A 17576-nucleotide genomic window follows, 5' to 3' on the forward strand; every position below is an offset into this window, starting at 1 on the left:
CCAGCCATCCAGAGAAACCAGCCAGAGGAAGCACCGGATTGATCACAAGTCAGATCACATCAGGCCCTTACTTAAACCCTTCCCTGTACTTGGTGACCCTCCGTTGCACTTGGACTCAAAACCGAACTCCTGTTCAGGTCTGACAGAACCACACAGCTTTGCACAGTCTCTCCCCAACCTCCCCTCTTTCTTTGCAACACCCTCCTTACTTTGAGACTCTACCACTTGTTAACTACCTTCCTCACTTAACCCACAAGAATCAAATGTCTAGAAGGGAGGTGACTGACTTTTCCTAAAGATTACTAGAGATAAAAAGAGCCTATAGGCTTGCACACTTCCTATGTGGCAGGTGACCTAAAACCTTCACATCCTTTATATTCTTCACAACTCTCAAGACACGAGAGCAGAAATTAAGTCATTTTAAGGTTGGAGAGTCGGAAAAGAAATGAAACAAGGATTCAAACTTAAGGCAGTCCAAGTCTAGATACAAGGTCTTCACCTCATGTCATACTGTATTTTGAGAACCAGTAGGTTTGAAAACCTTCACAAAGTGGGTGGGTGCCCGTGTTGCTAGGGGAACTTTGAATCAAGCCCAGAGAATCCACTCCCAGGAACACTACCAACAACCCACCAACCTGAGCTGTGATTTCATGAATGAAGTTAGCTGGACAGGTGGAGCTACAAACAAGGTCACCATCATGCCAAGGTCATCAGGCAAGGCTTTCTGTGGCAGCCACTTTCAGGGAACAGGCATGGGCAATGAAGTCCCAGTAAGGTAAAATAAAAGGGCCTACAGCCACCACTGGGCTGACTGCAAACAGGTCCACCTCGAAATAGCCTTAAGTCCTAGCTGAGCGACAGGCTGCTTACAACCAGGCACAGGTACTAAAAAAAGTAAAGATCCACAAGGTCCCTTAACTCTAACCCCCTCCCCCTTAACCTCAGGCCCCCCACCACTGCCACCTGGCAGTCTCTCCTTTGCTGTCCTGCCTGCTACTCTTTTGCTGTGTATTCAATAAATTTCATCCTCTTTGTTCTGCCTTGGGTGAATCCTCTTTCAGGGCCTGTACCACTGGCTTCCCCCCAGTAAGGGTGGCCCGTATTTTCTCAAGTAGGGACATACTGGACCTGTGTCCTGGACTGCACTAAGGCCATAGCTGGTTCCAAGTTCAGGAAAAGTCACGACTGCCCTTCCCTGATAGATCTTCTACCCAAATTTCTCTGCTGATGCCTCCATAATCCTCCTACAAGGATTCTTATCTCCTCTGTTTGAAGAACAAGAACAGGGTGCCCGGATGGGTTATTCAGTTAAATGTCTTAATTTGGTTTCAGCTCAGATCTTGAGATGGAGCTCTGTGTAGAACCCCATGCTTGGGATGGGGCTGGGTGTGTGTGTGTGTGTGTGTGTGTTTGAGTGAAGATTCTCTACCTCTGCCCTCCCCTGCTCCATTTCAAATAAACCTTAAAAAACAGGGACGCCTGGGTGGCTCAGCTGGTTAAGCTGCTGCCTTGGGCTCTGGTCATGATCCCAGGGTCCTGGGATAAAGTCCCACATCAGGCTCCTTGCTCAGTCAGGAGCCTGTTTCTGTGCCTCTGCCTGTTTGTGTTCTCGCTCTTAAAATCTTAAAAAAAAGCAAGAAACAAACCTTAAAAAACAAAAAACAAGGGCGCCTGGGTGGCTCAGTGGGTTAAGCTGCTACCTTGAGCTCAGGTCATGATCTCAGTGTCCTGGGATCAAGTCCTGCATTGGGCTTTCTGCTCATCGGGGAGCTTGCTTCCTCCTCTCTGCCTACTTGTGATCTCTGTCAAGTAAATAAATATTAAAAACAAAAAACCAAAACAGTAAAAAATGATTTGACAGACTTATCAAGTTATTTGGATTAGGAAATCTCCCCCAATTTCCATCCAAAGAGTTGCCATCTGGAGTTACCAATTTTCATGGTAACCCTTTTCCTAGTTTACCACTGATTCCCCAACCCGAGGCCCATATCTTCCAGCCTGACAATGCCAAGAAAGCAGAACCAGGCCTCACTGTTCTAATGAACACACCACCAGCCCTAAAAGATACCCAAACAAGTATCTTCCCAAGGCCCTCCCCGTACGTTAAGATGAAACAATGAAATGATTGAACTACGTAAGAGGCTTTATTGGGGGAGAGCCAGGATTACAATGGACTTAAGAGTTGGCATTGGGGCCCTTCTTCTTGCCAAAAGTGGGCACAACGTTGACAAAGCGCCGGTTGTACTGCATCCGCCGCTTGGCTCGGCCTGTCTTCTTCTTCTTTTTCTCCTGTTTGGCCACCTGGGAAAACGGAAGGATAATCAGACCTCCCATACCATCCCTCAGTCTTACGTCCAGGGAGGGAGAAGGCAAACAGAGGAAAGACCAAAGGTCTTGGCTTAGCTTAAAAACAAAACAAAACAAAACCTGCACACGAAAAACAAAAACCCCAACTTTAAATAACACCACTAATATGGTCGCCTACCTTGGGAGTCTGTCCTCTTACTTTCCCAGCACGGGCCAGAGAACCGTGGACTTTACCTGGAGTGGGAAAGGAAGTCAGAACGCAGTTAGGAGAGCAAGAAGGCCCCACCCGGCAGAATCCTTTCTTCCTCAACTCAAGCCTTTAAAAATAAACAGGGACCAACAGGGGCTGCAAACAAAAATGCAGAGATATGACCTCTGACCAAGAGTGTTTAGTACAGTAGGTTACAGGGTTTCACTTCAGTATCTTCCAGCCCAACTTTAAACAAGAACTGAAAAGTACCTTGAGGAATCCAGTTGGACTTGATTTCAGTGAGCAAACAAGGGGCTAATAAGTAATTGAAACAGAACTAGGCTCTAGCTCCATCTCCCATAGACCTCTTAATGAAGAAGGTAAACAGGAACCACCACTCTGGGGTTAGGACACTGAACTCCACACCCCACACTCGTATGAGGAGTTTACAGACATTTCAAAGTACAATGCTCCCCAACTCACCTCCAAGCATGCGGCCGGCTACTTCCAGAGTGGTCAGTGCCTCCACTCCACACTGACCTAGGGTAGCCTCATCCTCCAGGGGCGTGCCTGCCAGGAGCACGACCTGATCTTCAGGAGCGATGCCCTCCAGCGAGGCTACATGAGCCTACGGTAAAATAAGGCTCATCAGCGTTCCCGCGGAGCGAGACTGAAGAACAAAAAAGGACGGTGCCCAGAAGCACCGTTTGGCCATTACCTTGATCTGGGCGACCGTCTCCTGGCCGGTCACCTCGAGGGTGTGTAGCTCCTGGGCGCGGACGAAGAGCTGCATGTCGGCGACTGACGAAAGAAAGACTCGTAAGAGAAGAATGCTCTGGGAGAAAGGGGGTCGGGGGAAGGCAGCGGGGCGGCACCGATCGCGCTGGGATATAGGTGGTCGCGGGATCTCACGTGGGTAAGGCCGGGCCTGCCAGGGAGGTCGGGTGGGGACCGGGAACTGGCCCTCAGAACACACCCTCTCCCTCTATCTTTCCCGCGCCCTCTGACTTCGCGGCCCACCGGCTACTAGGCCCTCCAGATCCAGCGGGGGCCCAAATCTTACCTGAACCGCGGGCAGCGCAGCCGCTACCGCGAAGATGGAGTCGAGAAAGAGGAAGGAGCAGGGGCGCGCACGTCCACACCGCCTGCTGCGTGCCACGTCACTGCTGGGCGACCGCTTGAGCCTTTGGTTTTTGTACCGCCCACTGCAGTTCTAGCTCCGCCTCTTTACGCTTTGCGCAAGCGTTCTTTCGGTCCCGGGAGCGCGCCCATGAAGGGGCGGGACCTGGCCGGTTGCGCGCGCAGAAGACCAGTGTACGGGAGAAGTTCAAGATGGCAGCGGCCGTGTTCCGCGCTACGCTGAGAGGGTGGAGAACCGGCGTCCAGCGGGGCTGCGGGCTACGGCAGCTGGTGAGAACGCTGGGCCTGGAGATGGGGAGAAGAGGGCCGCGTTGAGTCTCACTGTTACTCGTGTAACCCTGGAGCTCAGATACAAGATAGAGGCAAGGTGCAAGGCCTGTAGTGCGCCTCGGTGTTTGGGGCTTAGAACCTGATTGGTGGATCATTTGGGTTAGTCAGAACTGGGAGGGGCTGCCCATCGACTCCTGCTAATTTTTTAAAAGGGATACGGTTCCACAGGGTAGTGGTCGGCCCTAGATCATTGACGACAGTAATGGGAACCTAGAGTTCATGATACACAGTCCACTCCAGTCTGCTTCCCTTTTCTCGTAACCCCGGGCCTTTCAAGACTCCGGGGTATCTTTTGGGAAAAGTGTCCAAAAAGAATCTTCAGGCTGGAGAATGGGAGGACACTTTGCGGAGAGTTACCTTAGGTAGATGGTTTGTTGATGTCTTAATTTTTCCTACATGGAAAAAGGGGGTAGTAAAATACCTAACTTGTGTCATTGTGAGAATTCAGTCAAAATACCCGTAATAAATTTAGGCCATCCCTTGCCTGGGGGTGTTTATATGAGGCCAGAATGTTCCAGGTAAGCGAGGGTCACATCGGGTGATTGTGAGTGGGATTATCACGATTGCTGAAAGTGCCTAATCCTGAACTAGAATATTTCAGTAGAACGTTAGAGGAAGATTTAAAATACTGAAAAAATTTAGTCGGTCAGACTTAGAGTAAATTGCCCTTTTTTTTTTTTTTTTTTTTTTTTTAAGATTTTATTTATTTCTTTGGGGCGCCTGGGTGGCTCAGTGGGCTAAAGCCTCTGCCTTTGGCTCAGGTCATGATCCCAGGGTCCTGAGATCGAGCCCGGCATCGGGTTCTCTGCTCAGTGGGGAGCCTGCTTCCCTCCCTCCCTCTCTGCCAGCCTCTCTGCTTACTTGTGATCTCTGTCGAATAAATAAATAAAATCTTAAAAAATAAGATTTTATTTATTTATTTGACAGAGAGAGACACAGCGAGAGAGGGAACACAAGCAGGGCGGGTGGGAGAGGGAGAAACGGACTTCCCGCAGAGCAGGGAGCCTGATGTGGAACTCCATCCCAGGACCCTGGGGTCATGACCTGAGCCAAAGGCAGATGCTTAACAACTGAGCCACCCTGGTGCCTTGACTATGGTTTTTGAGTCATACAGAAATCCTAAGAGGGCAAGCCCTTCAGAGTGCCTGAATTTCTTTTCTAGTCTCACCTCTATCCTGGCCGACTGAAGTCTGGGGCTTTTCTGTCTCCAGGCTTTTATTTATGCCGTTCTTTGTACCTGTAGTGCTTCCTTTCTTAACAAGTTCTGCCTCTCCTTTGATGGGTGGGTGTGTAGTGGGTGGGCTCATAGTTGTTTGTTGTTTGTTTTTGTTTTTGGCCTCAGAGCCAAACCCAGGAGCCTCCTGATTACCCCAGCTTTGTGGAGTCTGTAGATGAATACCATTTTGTGGAGCGCCTGATACCCCCTACCAGCATCCCAAAGCCACCGAAGCATGAACACTATCCCACTCCCAGTGGTTGGCAGCCACCCAGAGGTGAGCTGGGCAATCGGGATGGCTTAAAGTTTATAGGGGGAAAACTTCCGCTCCCTACTGGTCTGCCTCCCCAGTTGAGGCTCTGGATTCCTCAGTGGGTTCAGGACTCGTGTTGAGGTGTCTCAGGGCTTAGCATCTGTCTCGTGTTCAAGGAAGGGCCTGGGAAGGCAGCCCTGTTTTACTAGTATCCGTGCATCCACACTGTCGGGATGAAGTCTTCCCATTCTGGAGAAGTGAAGCATAGAGAGAAGACCTGAAAGCTGGAACCCCCACTCCCACCCCAGTAGGCCTTGTACCATCTTTGAGAACACAGCTTGGGAGTTGGGCATTTCTGGGTTCAAATTTGACTTTGCTGTTCATTGCCAGTGTGGTCACGAGTTAGTCATTTAGCTTCTCCCATATGGAGTTTCAGCAAGATGGAAATAATCTGCTTGGTACATAAAACACTTAATAAAGAGCCCGGCATGTGGTAGGTAGGTGTTCAGTGCTGTAAATCCCCATTTCTTTGTGTCAGAGATTGCTACTAGCCTCCCTGACCCAGGGGAGAAGTGCAAGGATTGGCCCCAGGTGGGGATCTAAAGATATAGGGAGGCACGGCCCTAACTTTCTTTCTTCTTGAGCATCTTCTACCACTACACCCTGTGCTAGGCCTGGGAAGTTATCAAGGTGAAGCAGCTGGTCTTGGCTTCAGTTTAGGGAAAGAGCAGGTGTTCTGACCTGAAATCAAGAGGTGGCTTTACCATCGGGTGCACTGATTTCTCTGTACACTGAGGGGAAGGGCATCAGCTGAGGGGGCATAAAGCCTGGGGAGGTCTGGCTTCTCACTGTTCTTGCTTGTAATAGACCCCCCACCCGACCTGCCCTACTTGGTGCGGCGCTCTCGAATGCACAACATCCCTGTCTACAAGGACATCACACATGGCAACCGCCAGATGACTGTCATCCGGAAGGTGGAGGGGGACATCTGGGTAAGTGAGGACATGGGTCGGGGGCTGATACTAGTCCTTTTGGGACTGGAGGGATGGGAGTCTTATAAGAGGGGATGGTCTGACCAGGCTTGATGTGTCGTCTTCCCTCTCCCTCCTCAGGCCCTGCAGAAAGATGTGGAAGATTTTCTGAGTCCACTGTTGGGAAAGACACCGGTCACCCAGGTCAATGAGGTGACAGGTACCCTGCGCGTCAAGGGCTACTTTGACCAGCAGCTCAAAGCCTGGCTCCTGGAGAAGGGCTTCTGAGGCTCAGCCGAGCAGCCTGCATGATAGCATCCCCCCAAGACTAGAGTCTGGGGGTCTCGGGAGGGGTGAGGTGGCTGTTGGAGCAAGTAGGACAGGAGGTATAAATGCCAGGGCTAAGAGCTTGGGCAGGGCGCAGTCAGGGCTAAAGGGCTTCAGAGCAGGCCTCGCTCACTTTAGGGGGAACGTGACCCTCTCCACTGATGCCCGGGGCGGGGAGGGCTGTCTGCCGGTGGGGACCCTGCCTCCGGTGGAGCTCACTGGGCTCACTGTTCAGATTCTGGAGGTTGTTGACCGGTGGAAGTAACCGCCCAACCCAGTTGAGGGGCGGGTAGTGCAGAGCCGACCCACTGAGTACGTGTCTTCCTTGGCCTTCACACGCTCACTGCTGCAGATGTTCTCAAGCCCTTGCTCTGGGCCAGACCTGGTTTGGTGGTGGCTGTGGAGAACACCCAAGACTCGGGCGTGGTTCCTGGAGGTCTTCAGTTCCGAGTAAAGTCACCACGGGGCATAGGCATAGAGGGCCGTGGTCAGCCCCTGAACTCATTCCTTTCACCCATGGAGAAGTAGAAGGCCCCTTGCCTGGGCTCCATTCTTGGGAGAGTTGGGCCTGACTGCATCTCCAGCTCCGCTATGCTGAGTGATTAGCTTGAGTTGGTGCCTCCACAAGGGGGTGCTCCGGAGCTCCCAGTAGTCGGGCAGAGCCAGCCTGCCTTCCCTGGTGGCCTGGTATCAAGGCTAGACAGGGGCTTCGAAGGAGGAAGGATGCTGGCCTTTTGCCCCTGCCATCCTGTCCCACCCCCCAGCCAGTGAACCTTCACATTTGCCCCATCCTAGGGAGTTACAAAGGTCAGAGGCCTGAGTTCCCACCCTCAAAGCCTGGCTCCCCTACTTGTCCTCGAAGGCAGGGAATTGAACTTCTCTGGGGCCCAGTTTCTTCATATGGAAAATGGGGATAGCTCCGTAACAGTTAATGACTTGTCTAACGAAACCCATGGCCCTGGGGATTCTCAAGCCCACAGCCCGAGCAGGCAGCAGCAGCCTGGCGTGCTGTTCCTGTGACACCCAGCTCCACCAGTCACTAAGGCGAGTCTTTATTTGGCTGTATATACAATTTAAGCTATTAAAATTTGTACAATATTTACAAATTAAATAATCATCTGAAACGGTCTCCAGCAACTCTTGTAACACGTAACTGAGGGGAAAAAAAAGACAAGGGCAGGCGGGCCTCAGCTCCTGTGGTCCCTACCTGGCCCAGTGCCTTTTCTAAACTGGAAAGACCAGGAGCCAGACACTCCTGCTCCTCTTTCCTAGGGTCAAGCATTCAAGTTCAAAGACAAAATTTAAGCCAAAAGACAACAGCAAGGAAGTAGTTCCAATTCTTCTGAACCCGAGAGACATTCTGTAAATCAAGAAGTGGCCTTCCACAGATTCTGGGGCTCGCAGTGGTTCAGGAGCAGACGCACGGGCCCTCAGCCTGGCGCAAGGCTGGGCAGTGGTTGCTGGGTGAGACCAGGAATGGTCTCACTGGATAGACAGACCTCAGGGAGAAGGGGCCCTGGGGAGAGGGGCAGGGCACCTCAGTGCTGCCCCCTGCTCCTCCAGCCCAGGGCAGGCCTCTCCCTGAGCGGGCGGTTGCCAGTAAGACACGGAAACACCACAGGGCACGAGTGACACAGCCACCATCACAAAGGGCCTCTAGGGAGTTTAGCGTAAGAAAAGGGACAGCAGTACCAATCTTGGTGGGTGGCCCAGGGAGCAAGTTCCTGGCCTGCCTCTAGCCCCTTAAGTTCACACATGGGATCGGGGCACTAATACTGTTTAGCACGAAAGCGACTTCACACACACACACACACACACACACACACACACAAGTGGGCCTCGGAGGGGCTGCCCCTTCTCCCAGAGAGGGCTTCTCAGAGACTGCCTTCCTGCCTTCACGGCCCCAGCAGAACAGGCTGAAGGGTGGGGGAGGGAGGCTGGAATGGACCCGAGATCCCCATGGCTGCCCGGGACTGGAAGGGCTGGAGTCAACTGGGGCCTCAGGCGTCTTTCCACTTGGCCTAGGGGACGCCTCCTCCTTTCTCTCAGAGCTGGGGGTTGGTACTCCCTGGTGCACACGGAGAGGGAGCGGGCACTTGGTGGCGGGACGTGTTACAGCAAGGGCTGCCCGAGAGAGGGGAGGCAGGGCGAGGACTGGGGTAATGTCAGTGGGCAGCAGGGGACTCCAGCTTCTGCAGGCGGCGGCGGCGGAGCTCTGCTGCATCGGGCTCCCCGTCCTCAGGCAGCTCCTCCGTGCCCAGTGACTCAGGAGCTGGGGACAGAGTTCAGAAGTGGAACCCAGAGAAGTTCCTTCCCCACTTCCCGGCCCAACCCCCAGGCTGACCAAGACTACCTGGAGGCTTTTCAGGCTCAGGGGCTGGTGGGGAGGCCCCAGGGGAGGGGGTGGTGGTCTCAGAGCTGGGGATGCTGGTGGGGGAGGCAGCAGTGACCACCGCAGGGGCTGTCTCCTCAGTGGGGCTGACTGAGGCAGCAGGTCGGGGAGGCCTGGGAAGAGAAGGAGGAAGGGGCAGGTGAGGCCTTGACATCCTGGCACGACTGGGCAGATTTGTCTGCCCCTTATGAGCCCTGCAGGGTAGCATCAGCGCTGAGGGACGTCTGAGGCCCAAGGGAACAGCAGACACAGGCCAGCACATGCTGTGGGAGTCCCCGTGGGCCCACACCGCAGATGCGCCACAAGCCACCTGCGGGCGAGCACTGGTGGTGGCCTTGTTCGCTCTGAGACTGCGGGGTGCCAGGCTCCAAGGGACACCCGCAGACTTTCCCCTGAATAAAATCCCACTCAAATCTCTGACTCCAGCGCCCCGCCAAGCCTGTGCCATCACCCCCTGTGTGCTGGGCCCTCTGCACGTGACCTGTGGGTGGGACTTAATCAAATACGGCGAGAGTGGTCTCGGGGCAAGTGAGTGGTGGGACCAGGACCTGAACTTAGGGCGGGCTGGTTCTAGGGGCCTTTATATGCTGACTCAGATCAGGGCCAGTGGTTCTCTGGCACAGGGTCACCACTTGTGAGAAGGGCCCCGTGGTTGAACGAAAGCACTGCGAATTAGGAGTCGTACAATTTTAGAAAAACCTGAAAGAACGGGCATTGAAGTCCACGCTCTACTAACCGTCAGCCCTCCTGAGACCCAGGCAGGCCTTCTGCAGCAAGAGGACAGAGGCCTCGAGAACCTGGAGCCCCTGGTCTGCCTAGAGATAGGTGGGCCGAGGCAACCCCGGCCGGGGGTCCTCCGTGGAGGCCGCGGACGTACCCCAGGGAGGCGAGCACGGTGAGGTACTGGTTGATCTGCAGCATCGCGGCGTCCAGCAGCGTGTGGATGTTGCGCAGGCTCTGCAGCCGGGCCTCCAGGTGCTGCCGCTCGTGGCCTTCCAGGGCCCGCAGCTCCTCCGGGGTCAGCCCGGCAAAGCCCGCGGGGGGCACGGGCATGGGGGGGAAGGCTGGAGAGAGGCCGAGTCTCAGCCTGGGTCCCCCCCGACCCCTCCTCCCCATCAACCCCGCCCGTGGCTCGGCTTACCAAAAGGCGGAGGCAGCGGCACGCCCATCCAGGGGGGAGGGAAGGGGAAGCCTGGGGCGGGGCCGGCTTCGGGGGCGGGGGCGGAGCCAGGGGCTGGGGCCGGGGCCGCAGCAGCCCCTGGGCTTGTGGCGGCTCCACTAGGCCGAGGAAGGGCTGCTGAAGGGTAAGAACAGTTCGGAGAGTGTTCAGAGGCCTCCGCCGCCATTCCTCCCACCCCCTGGCTGTCGCAGTCCGGAGAGACTCACCTGCACTGGCGGATGGAGGGGCCCCAGCCTCTCCCGAGCTGGGGGGAGGTGGGACAGGCGGGAAGGGGCCCATCGGGGGCCACAGCGGGAACATGCCTGGAGGAAAGGGAGGCAGGAGGCCCTGGGGGACTGCAGAGAGAGAACAGGGTAATGAGAAAAGATCCAAGTGAGACAGATGCAAGTCACACCCAAGGGGCTGGCTGTTAGGAACCCTGTCTGTGCTCCCAAGGGCCCGTCTGAACTCCGCACTGATGACCCATGACTACGAGCCATTTGATGTCTCTTCCTGTGACCCCCTTCCCTGCCCAGACTGAGCTCCTCGAGGACAGGGAGTCTGATTCATCTCGTGTTTCCCATACCCAGCTCAGAACAGGGTGTGCTGAATGGCCAGATGAGGGGGCCACTCACAGTTGGGGGGCTGCGGCAGGAGTGGTGGGGGGTGAGCGGCCGGCTGTGGCCCCTGCTCAGCAGGCTCCGGGGGCGCAGGTGACTGGGTCGGCAGTGACGCCCGGAGAACGTCCATGCGGCAGGTGGGGCAGGTCTGCTGCCGCTGGAACCAGGAGCGCAGGCAGCTAGGGGCATGAAGATAAGGCGATGGTCTGCAGATCCCCGGGGGGCAGCCTTCCAGAGCCTTCCAGAGCCTCTCCCCCAATGTCAGGCTCCCTGGGCACCGCCCCCCCCACCTGGTGTGGAAAATGTGGTTGCAGGGCAATCTCTTGGCCCCCGTCACCATCTCTTCTCGGCAGATGATGCAGACGTTGTCCATTGCCTGGAGTTCCTCTGGGGTGGCATCTGGATACCTAGTGAGGACAGGCCAAGGCTAGCTCAAGACCAGAGGCGGAGTCGGGGGAGCCAGGGGCAGAGCTTGGGACGGCAGCCAGTCCAGCCACTTACAGTGTGTTCATGTTACGGATTGCGCGGCGGGACATGATGGCATCCGTCACAGCCTTCTTGAACTGCCTGCAAGACCACGTGCGGTGAACGCTGGGTGAAGGGGGGAGGATCAGGTGTGGGACCGGTACAGGGAGGGCTGGGCTGGGCTTACCTCATGGCCAGGTACATGGGCCGGATGGCAAAAAGAGGGAAGGTGTGCACCTTGATCATGATAGTCATGAAAGCCATGTACAGCAAAACCTTGATGAAGCCTGGGGGCAAGGAGAAGTGCAGAGAGCAGCAGTCACAGGGCCTGGGAGGCAGGGCCGGGGACGCTGGTCCGGGTCCAGGAGGCCCAGGCTCTTCTCACCTGTGAACAGCTCCGTGTAGAGCATGTACACGGCCTTATTGTCCCAGGGGTTCTCGCTCTGGAGGTCCACGGAGTGCAGGACGTACTTGATGAAGATGGTGAGGACCATAGTCATCAGGATGGCGTACTGCGGGAGGAGGGGGCGGGGACGTCAGCACACGGCGCCCCCTGGCGGCAGCCACACACGGCTGGGGCCGGGCGTCAGGAGGGCAGAGCGCAGCGATGGGCAGGGACGCGTCACCCCTCAGCTCCTCCACTCCCGGGCTGCTGGGACTTCTGGTGACTCACCAGACCTCTCCAACCCTGGCAGCCTGTCTGTCCAATGACAGAATTAACTGTCCCTTTCTTTTTTTTTTCTTTCCTAAGATTTTATTCATTTATTTGGCAGAGATCACAAGTAGAGAGGCAGGCAGAGAGAGAGGGGGAAGCAGGCTCCCCACTGAGCAGAGAGCCCGAAGCGATGCGGGGCTCGTTCCCAGCAGCCTGGGACCATGACCCGAGCCAAAGGCAAAGGCTTTAACCCACTGAGCCACCCAGGCGCCCCTTAACTGTCTCTTTCTAACGACATTCCTTTGCCGACGAAAAGCCACAGGTTGAGTGCTCGGCACAGGGTCTAGCATCCAAGTGAGCGCTCAACCAGTGGGAACATTGGCCCCGAGCACCCCTCCTCACCCCGCTGTTCGTCAAGTTCATTCCTGCGGTGGGCAGTAGCCCACTCCTTGGGCCACCACGTCCAGAAGGCCCTCCCAGGGTGCCAGGTTGGAGCTGCTCCTCCCCATGCACCTCCCTCCACACCTTCCTGCTCTCCTGGGTGTGCGTGTGTACAAGGCAAGAGCTGATGCCAACTGACGGCCAGCCTGGCCCCAGAACAGGTGCTCGGGAGGGGTCTGTTGGGTTATTCGAGGCACGTTCGGTGCTACCTCCGGCAGTTTTACCTCAAAGCCAAACACCAGCTGCACAGAGGCCCCGCGGGTCAGGATGCTGTGATAGGCGTGGCTGACGAAGAGGAAGTCCAGGGTACCAAGGAGGAACATGAGGGCTGTAGGGACCCCCCCAAATGGGGGGTTGGTGGGGTCAGCACCGGGCCTGATGGCCACCTCCTGCTTTAAGACCCCACCCTCTGGCCCACCATGGCCCTAGCCATCTAGTCAGGCGCCACACTCCACTGACCCCAGCCCCCTGGGAACTGCAGTTTTGCCTAGGAGGGTATTAGAGCGGCCCGAGCTCCAGGTGAGGAGGCCAAGGGCTTCGGGGCTGGGCAGCTGAGGAGCCCTGGGGTGGAACAGGACAGAGGTGATGCAAATTAACTTCCAAATTTATCTTTCCTGTACAGCTGTGGGTCAAGGGGGATGCCTGTGCTCTAGGGTACAGGACCACGGTTAGTGACTTGTCGTGTTCCGATCGTCCACAGAGCCTCTCGTCCCTCCAGCTCCCTCCTCTCCCCTCCCAGGGACCTCACTCACAGACAATGCGGCAGTGAAAGAGCCAGGAGATATTGGGGCTGCGTTCCATCTGAGGCAGAGCAGAAAAGAGGCCCATCAGGAAGGCCGGGGCTTACCCCACATCCCCAACCCGTACTTCACTGCCCCAAGCCCACCCACCAAGCCAATCCCTGGCTCCCATCTGCTCCGGAGAACACCCTCAACCCAACTCACAAAGTCCACACGGTCCTCAGCCAGCCAGTGAAAACACTTGAGGAAGAGAAGGAGGGTGAAGAGTGCAACAAAGCGGGGGCTGAAGTCGTCCCGAAAGACGGTGAAGGCCAGACAAGTCTCAGTGACAGCATACCAGGAACGTTCCAGAAGGTGCTGGGGGGTGGACAAGGAATGATGAGGACCTCAAGACACTCTGCTTGTCCAGCTCCCTGCCCCTCGCTTTTGGAGTCAAGAACATCTTACCTCCATCTCTGCTGCCCTCAGCTGTCCAAAGAACACCTTGCCCATCACTTTGCCCAAGAGAAAGACAAGGACAAAGGCCTGGATGTAGAGGACCTAGGAGTGAGAATAAGCTATGGTTTGAGGTCACTTTCTGCTCTGCTATGTCTGGGGCTCCTCATTTGGGAACCCCCCCAAAGTCCCCATCCCAATGAATTAAAAGGCAGGCAGCTAGTGGGCTACTTGGCCTTTCTCCCACTTACCTGACCTCTAACTCCGCCCCCCCGCCTCAAGCGGACTCCGCCTCCCCGCCCAGGGAGATTCCCCCCACCCTGAGCCCTGAACTCACTGCCATACTGGGGCTGGACTTGGTCAAGTACACCACAGTGGGGTAGAACTGGTGCTTGAGGTAGTAGGCATGAGCCACCACGGCCCCGGTCAGCGCCAGGCTGGCCGCCATCATCACTGCGGTGCGGAACATTGCCCTGGCCTGGAGACCTGCGTGGGGAAAGGGAAGGAATCACCTGTGTGATGCGTACACCGTGCAAACCCAGCCCCCCGCCCGACACAGAGTGTCACCAAATAGGAGTGGGGGGAAAAAAAAACCCAAACCCCTCCTCGCCTCACCCTCACAATCATGACGCCAAGAACAGCATACGCGCCCCCATTTTACAAATTAAAAAATGGAGGCTCAAGGGGGGTTAAGCGAGCCCACTGACGCAAGGTCTGGAGCCTGAGTCAGTCTTGTTTCAAATCTAGGGCTTTCCACGCCGCCTGCCAAGCCGTCGCCTCTAGGGAGGCACGAGGAGAAGCAAACGTGCTGCAGGAGAGGGAACCGCTACCACGGCCTCTAAAGTGAAGATGATGAGGAGGATGCACACGCAGAAACCTCCAGAAGCAGGAAAGTGTTGCCTGGATCGGGAGAAGCCAGGCGCTGGGGGGCGCAGGTGGGCAGGCGACAGCGCCGGTGACAGCTCGGCCAGGGTGGGCAGCGGCCACGCGCGCCCCGCGGGAGCGGGCAGGATACGTCAGCCTGGAACCCTGGCGTCCCCCCCAACCCCCGGGGCAGTGTCCACTCGGGGGCAGCGGAGAAACGGCCGATCGCCGGGATGCAGCGGCGACACGGAGAGGGACCCGGGGCGCCCCCGCACCTGTGATCGCCAGGAGCAGCGAGCGTCGCAGGCGGGGCCCGGCCTCTGAAGAGCGGCCGCGCGGGCGCCTGAGGTCCACCACCAGCTGACAAGCCGCGAGCGGGGCTCAGGGGGCGCGCCGACCCCGGAGCCCTCAAGGGGAGGGCCCAGGTCCCGACTCCCAACCACAACCCGGGCCCGACCCCGGCCGACTCACCAGGAGCCCAGCGCCGCGAGCCCGCACGATCCCCGCAACTGCGGAGGCGGCTCCGGTTAACAACACTGCCCACCCCCTGCGAGCCGGAACTTCGGGAGTGAGACACCTCACTTCCGGCGTGGCGCCGAGTGGGTCGTACCAAGTGCACCCTTCCGTTGGCCGCACCGCGCACCCTCCGTGGGGCCGACAGCGGTGGCCCCACCACTGTACCCGGCGTCGCGCCCACGGCCGGAGCAAGAGGTGCGAGAGGTGGTCGCAGCGGAATAGGGCAGCCCGGCAGGTGGCTGGAGTCCCCCCGACTATTAGTCCCAGATGGTATCGTCTCCGTCTCTGAGCGGACTCAGCCTAGAGGAGGACTCGGGCTCTCAGGGAGGGGAGGAAGGTGGGGCTTTGTGCGGGCCGTACCATTTGGAGGGGGGGGAGTGTGCCAGGGACCGACATTACGGGCTTAAGAGAAATAAAATGTCTTAGAGTCTCACTCCAGAAGATTTCACAGCAAATAAGATGCTTTCCTGGAGAACTAGGTTCAGAAAAGAAAAATTTGTTCCTTCATGATCACCCCCAAATTGTGTGGGAGTGTGTTGGGTCCCCGTGGCTGCTGCTAATTGGCCGAGATAGAGTTACGCGGACCAATAAGAAAAAGGAAGGAGACTGGCCGGCCTATGGAGAGAGCGTAGCAGGTGAGCGGTTGCTAGGCACTAAAGGCAGCGTTGCCTAGGTCTAGGTCCGAGCCCGGTGGGCGGACAGCTGGCTGGGAGGGGTGGGGTGCATGGGGGTACAGTCCGTGGGCGGGTGATCTGTGTCTGCCCAAGGGGAACGTTTGCTGCGCCACAAAAGAGAGGCGCAAGCTCTTGTGTCTAGATCTTTAACACCGGCTGATTTGGAATAGTGTTCTATGCAAAGGGATCGACTTCACTTTCCCTGTGCCTACAGCCCTGCCTTGTATTGTCCGCTCCCCGGCCATAACCGCAGCTACAACGGGTCTTGAGCTGCGCATTATTTCAGTTTGTGTCTCAATCGCAGCCAAGCCAGTCTGCTCATTGACAGAATGAAGCCAGTACACCCAATTTGTATCTTGCATTTCTTCCGTCTCGTGTAGCAATCAGTCACCAAAGCGTATAGGCTACGAGGTGCCATTCTCATTTTGTACGTCGATTAATGGAGGTTCAGAGGTTTAACAAGACCTGTTCCTGGATTGGCGTTGGGTCTGTCTGACGCTAAATTCCCATCCTGTTGGCCTCAGCCACCTTCATCACCTCCTGAATTGGCCTGACAAGTTTAGTCTGTAACCTGTTACAGAGTTGGCTCCCCGACAAGGCCATGTGTTACTTTCTAGTGACTGCATCCAGCGGTCAACTTTCCCTTCTTGCCTGACTCGACCTCTCTCCCAAGAAGTCTCATACCTGAGATTCTGTGATCCCACAGGGCTCTGCTTTTCTTCCTGGCTGTGCATCCTCTCCTCTGTCTGTCCTATCTCGTCTGTCCTAGATATTGGTGTCCATATTGGTCCCTTCTGTTTGTTTTCTCTGCATAATGCCCTCTGCTCCTGTGGACTCCATACTCCAACCCAGGTGCTGATGACTCCCAGGTCTGGTCTCCAGCTGAAATATCTTTTTTTTTTTTTTTTTTTTTTTTTAATTTTAGTGTTCGAAGTCCTCCACCCCTGCCCTGGCTTCAGAAACCTGGGCATCTTGTTCACCCTCTCCCTTTCCCATCTGTCCCCACACCCAAACTGGTAATTAAATCATTTATTCAGTTGTCTGCAAACCTGTCGGATGCAGCCTGTTCTAGGAACTCAGGATATCAGTGAACATAATGACAATCTCTGCCTTTGTGAAGTTTTACCCTGGTGGGTGTGATGGATGATAAACCAGATACATGATATAAGGGAATTCGCTACTGTGTTGGGAGGTAATAAGTAGGTAATAAGAGCTGTAGGCAAAAAAAGAGGGGAATGAAGGGGATCAAGAGTGTGGTGGGGGTTCTTGAAGCAGGTTGCAGTGTAAGTGAGAAGCTAAACAAAGACTTGAAGGAGGAAGGGGCATGAGCCAAAGGGACCCTGGGTAAAGAGTCACAGTTGGTGAAGAGTGGACCTGCCCTGGGTTGTTGGGAGGAGGCGAGTATGGCTGGAGTGGAAATAGCAAAAGGGTAAGTGGGAGGAGGAGGAAGAACCAGATGGCATTAGCCATTATAAGTACTTTGGCTTTTACTCTGAATGACAGGAGGAGCCATTGAGGGTGCTGAATAGAGGTGGCGGGCCCTCTTCTTAGGTCTAAAAGGATCACCCTAGCACCTCTGTTATTGAATGAGCTAGGGGGAGGGGAGGAGGGAGAGGGAAAAGCAGACTCCCCACTGAGCAGGGAGCCCAATGGAGGGCACCTCGGTGGCTCAGTTGGTTAAGCATCTGACCTCGGCTCAAGTCATGATCTGAGTCCTGGGATAGAGCCTGGAGTCATGCTCCCAGCTCAGCAGGGAGTCTGCTTCTCCCTCTCCCTCTGCCCCTCCGCCATCCGCACTCTGTCTCTCACTCAAATAAATAAAATCTTTAAAATTTTTTTAAAGATTTATTTATTTGACACACACAGAGAGAGAACAAGTAG

General features: G+C 55.8%; 3 protein-coding genes across 5 annotated transcripts; 1 reads left to right on the top strand and 2 right to left on the bottom strand.

Moving 5' to 3' along the window:
* Nucleotides 1–2125: 2125 nt before the first annotated feature.
* On the bottom strand, nucleotides 2126–3671 carry FAU (FAU ubiquitin like and ribosomal protein S30 fusion). Its single transcript, XM_044259643.1, has 5 exons — nucleotides 3561–3671; nucleotides 3216–3298; nucleotides 2981–3125; nucleotides 2486–2541; nucleotides 2126–2301 (listed from the first exon to the last, which is right to left on the bottom strand). Exons 2-5 carry the CDS (start codon nucleotides 3288–3290, stop codon nucleotides 2176–2178), a joined length of 402 nt encoding a protein of 133 aa, XP_044115578.1. The 5' UTR covers nucleotides 3291–3298; nucleotides 3561–3671; the 3' UTR covers nucleotides 2126–2175.
* A 93-nt stretch (nucleotides 3672–3764) lies between these two features.
* MRPL49 (mitochondrial ribosomal protein L49) lies at nucleotides 3765–7858 on the top strand. Its single transcript, XM_044259642.1, has 4 exons — nucleotides 3765–3907; nucleotides 5310–5460; nucleotides 6304–6428; nucleotides 6549–7858. The coding sequence occupies exons 1-4, from the start codon at nucleotides 3830–3832 to the stop codon at nucleotides 6693–6695; spliced, it is 501 nt and encodes a 166-aa protein (XP_044115577.1). The 5' UTR covers nucleotides 3765–3829; the 3' UTR covers nucleotides 6696–7858.
* Nucleotides 7771–15170, bottom strand: SYVN1 (synoviolin 1). 3 transcript variants are annotated; one of them, XM_044259639.1, is made up of 16 exons: nucleotides 14977–15170; nucleotides 13979–14127; nucleotides 13654–13746; nucleotides 13411–13563; nucleotides 13219–13267; nucleotides 12691–12794; nucleotides 11756–11882; nucleotides 11558–11657; nucleotides 11407–11472; nucleotides 11196–11312; nucleotides 10921–11084; nucleotides 10513–10641; nucleotides 10268–10420; nucleotides 10004–10190; nucleotides 9088–9239; nucleotides 7771–9006 (listed from the first exon to the last, which is right to left on the bottom strand). In XM_044259639.1, exons 2-16 carry the CDS (start codon nucleotides 14108–14110, stop codon nucleotides 8900–8902), a joined length of 1833 nt encoding a protein of 610 aa, XP_044115574.1. In that variant the 5' UTR covers nucleotides 14111–14127; nucleotides 14977–15170; the 3' UTR covers nucleotides 7771–8899. The 3 variants fall into 3 exon arrangements, with proteins under 3 accessions (XP_044115574.1, XP_044115572.1, XP_044115573.1); XM_044259637.1 differs by having other exon boundaries at nucleotides 10268–10423; XM_044259638.1 differs by lacking the exon at nucleotides 14977–15170 and adding an exon at nucleotides 14781–14952 and having other exon boundaries at nucleotides 10268–10423.
* Nucleotides 15171–17576: the final 2406 nt, after the last annotated feature.

Source organism: Neovison vison, chromosome 7, assembly GCF_020171115.1.
Source record: "Neovison vison isolate M4711 chromosome 7, ASM_NN_V1, whole genome shotgun sequence".
Lineage (NCBI taxonomy): Eukaryota > Metazoa > Chordata > Mammalia > Carnivora > Mustelidae > Neogale > Neogale vison.

Excerpts from the sequence above, each read along its gene's own strand:
- FAU (XM_044259643.1), bottom strand. The coding sequence starts at position 3,290 with ATGCAGCTCTTCGTCCGCGCCCAGGAGCTACACACCCTCGAGGTGACC. Across the intron at positions 3,126-3,215 it reads AGACGGTCGCCCAGATCAAG|GCTCATGTAGCCTCGCTGGA; the intron begins GTAATGGCCAAA and ends ATTTTACCGTAG. Across the intron at positions 2,302-2,485 it reads TAAGAGGACAGACTCCCAAG|GTGGCCAAACAGGAGAAAAA; the intron begins GTAGGCGACCAT and ends CCGTTTTCCCAG.
- MRPL49 (XM_044259642.1), top strand. The coding sequence starts at position 3,830 with ATGGCAGCGGCCGTGTTCCGCGCTACGCTGAGAGGGTGGAGAACCGGC. Across the intron at positions 5,461-6,303 it reads TGGTTGGCAGCCACCCAGAG|ACCCCCCACCCGACCTGCCC; the intron begins GTGAGCTGGGCA and ends TGCTTGTAATAG. Across the intron at positions 6,429-6,548 it reads AGGTGGAGGGGGACATCTGG|GCCCTGCAGAAAGATGTGGA; the intron begins GTAAGTGAGGAC and ends CTCCCTCCTCAG.
- SYVN1 (XM_044259637.1), bottom strand. The coding sequence starts at position 14,110 with ATGTTCCGCACCGCAGTGATGATGGCGGCCAGCCTGGCGCTGACCGGG. Across the intron at positions 13,268-13,410 it reads CTGAGGACCGTGTGGACTTT|ATGGAACGCAGCCCCAATAT; the intron begins GTGAGTTGGGTT and ends GCTCTGCCTCAG. Across the intron at positions 9,007-9,087 it reads TGAGCCTGAAAAGCCTCCAG|CTCCTGAGTCACTGGGCACG; the intron begins GTAGTCTTGGTC and ends CTCTGTCCCCAG.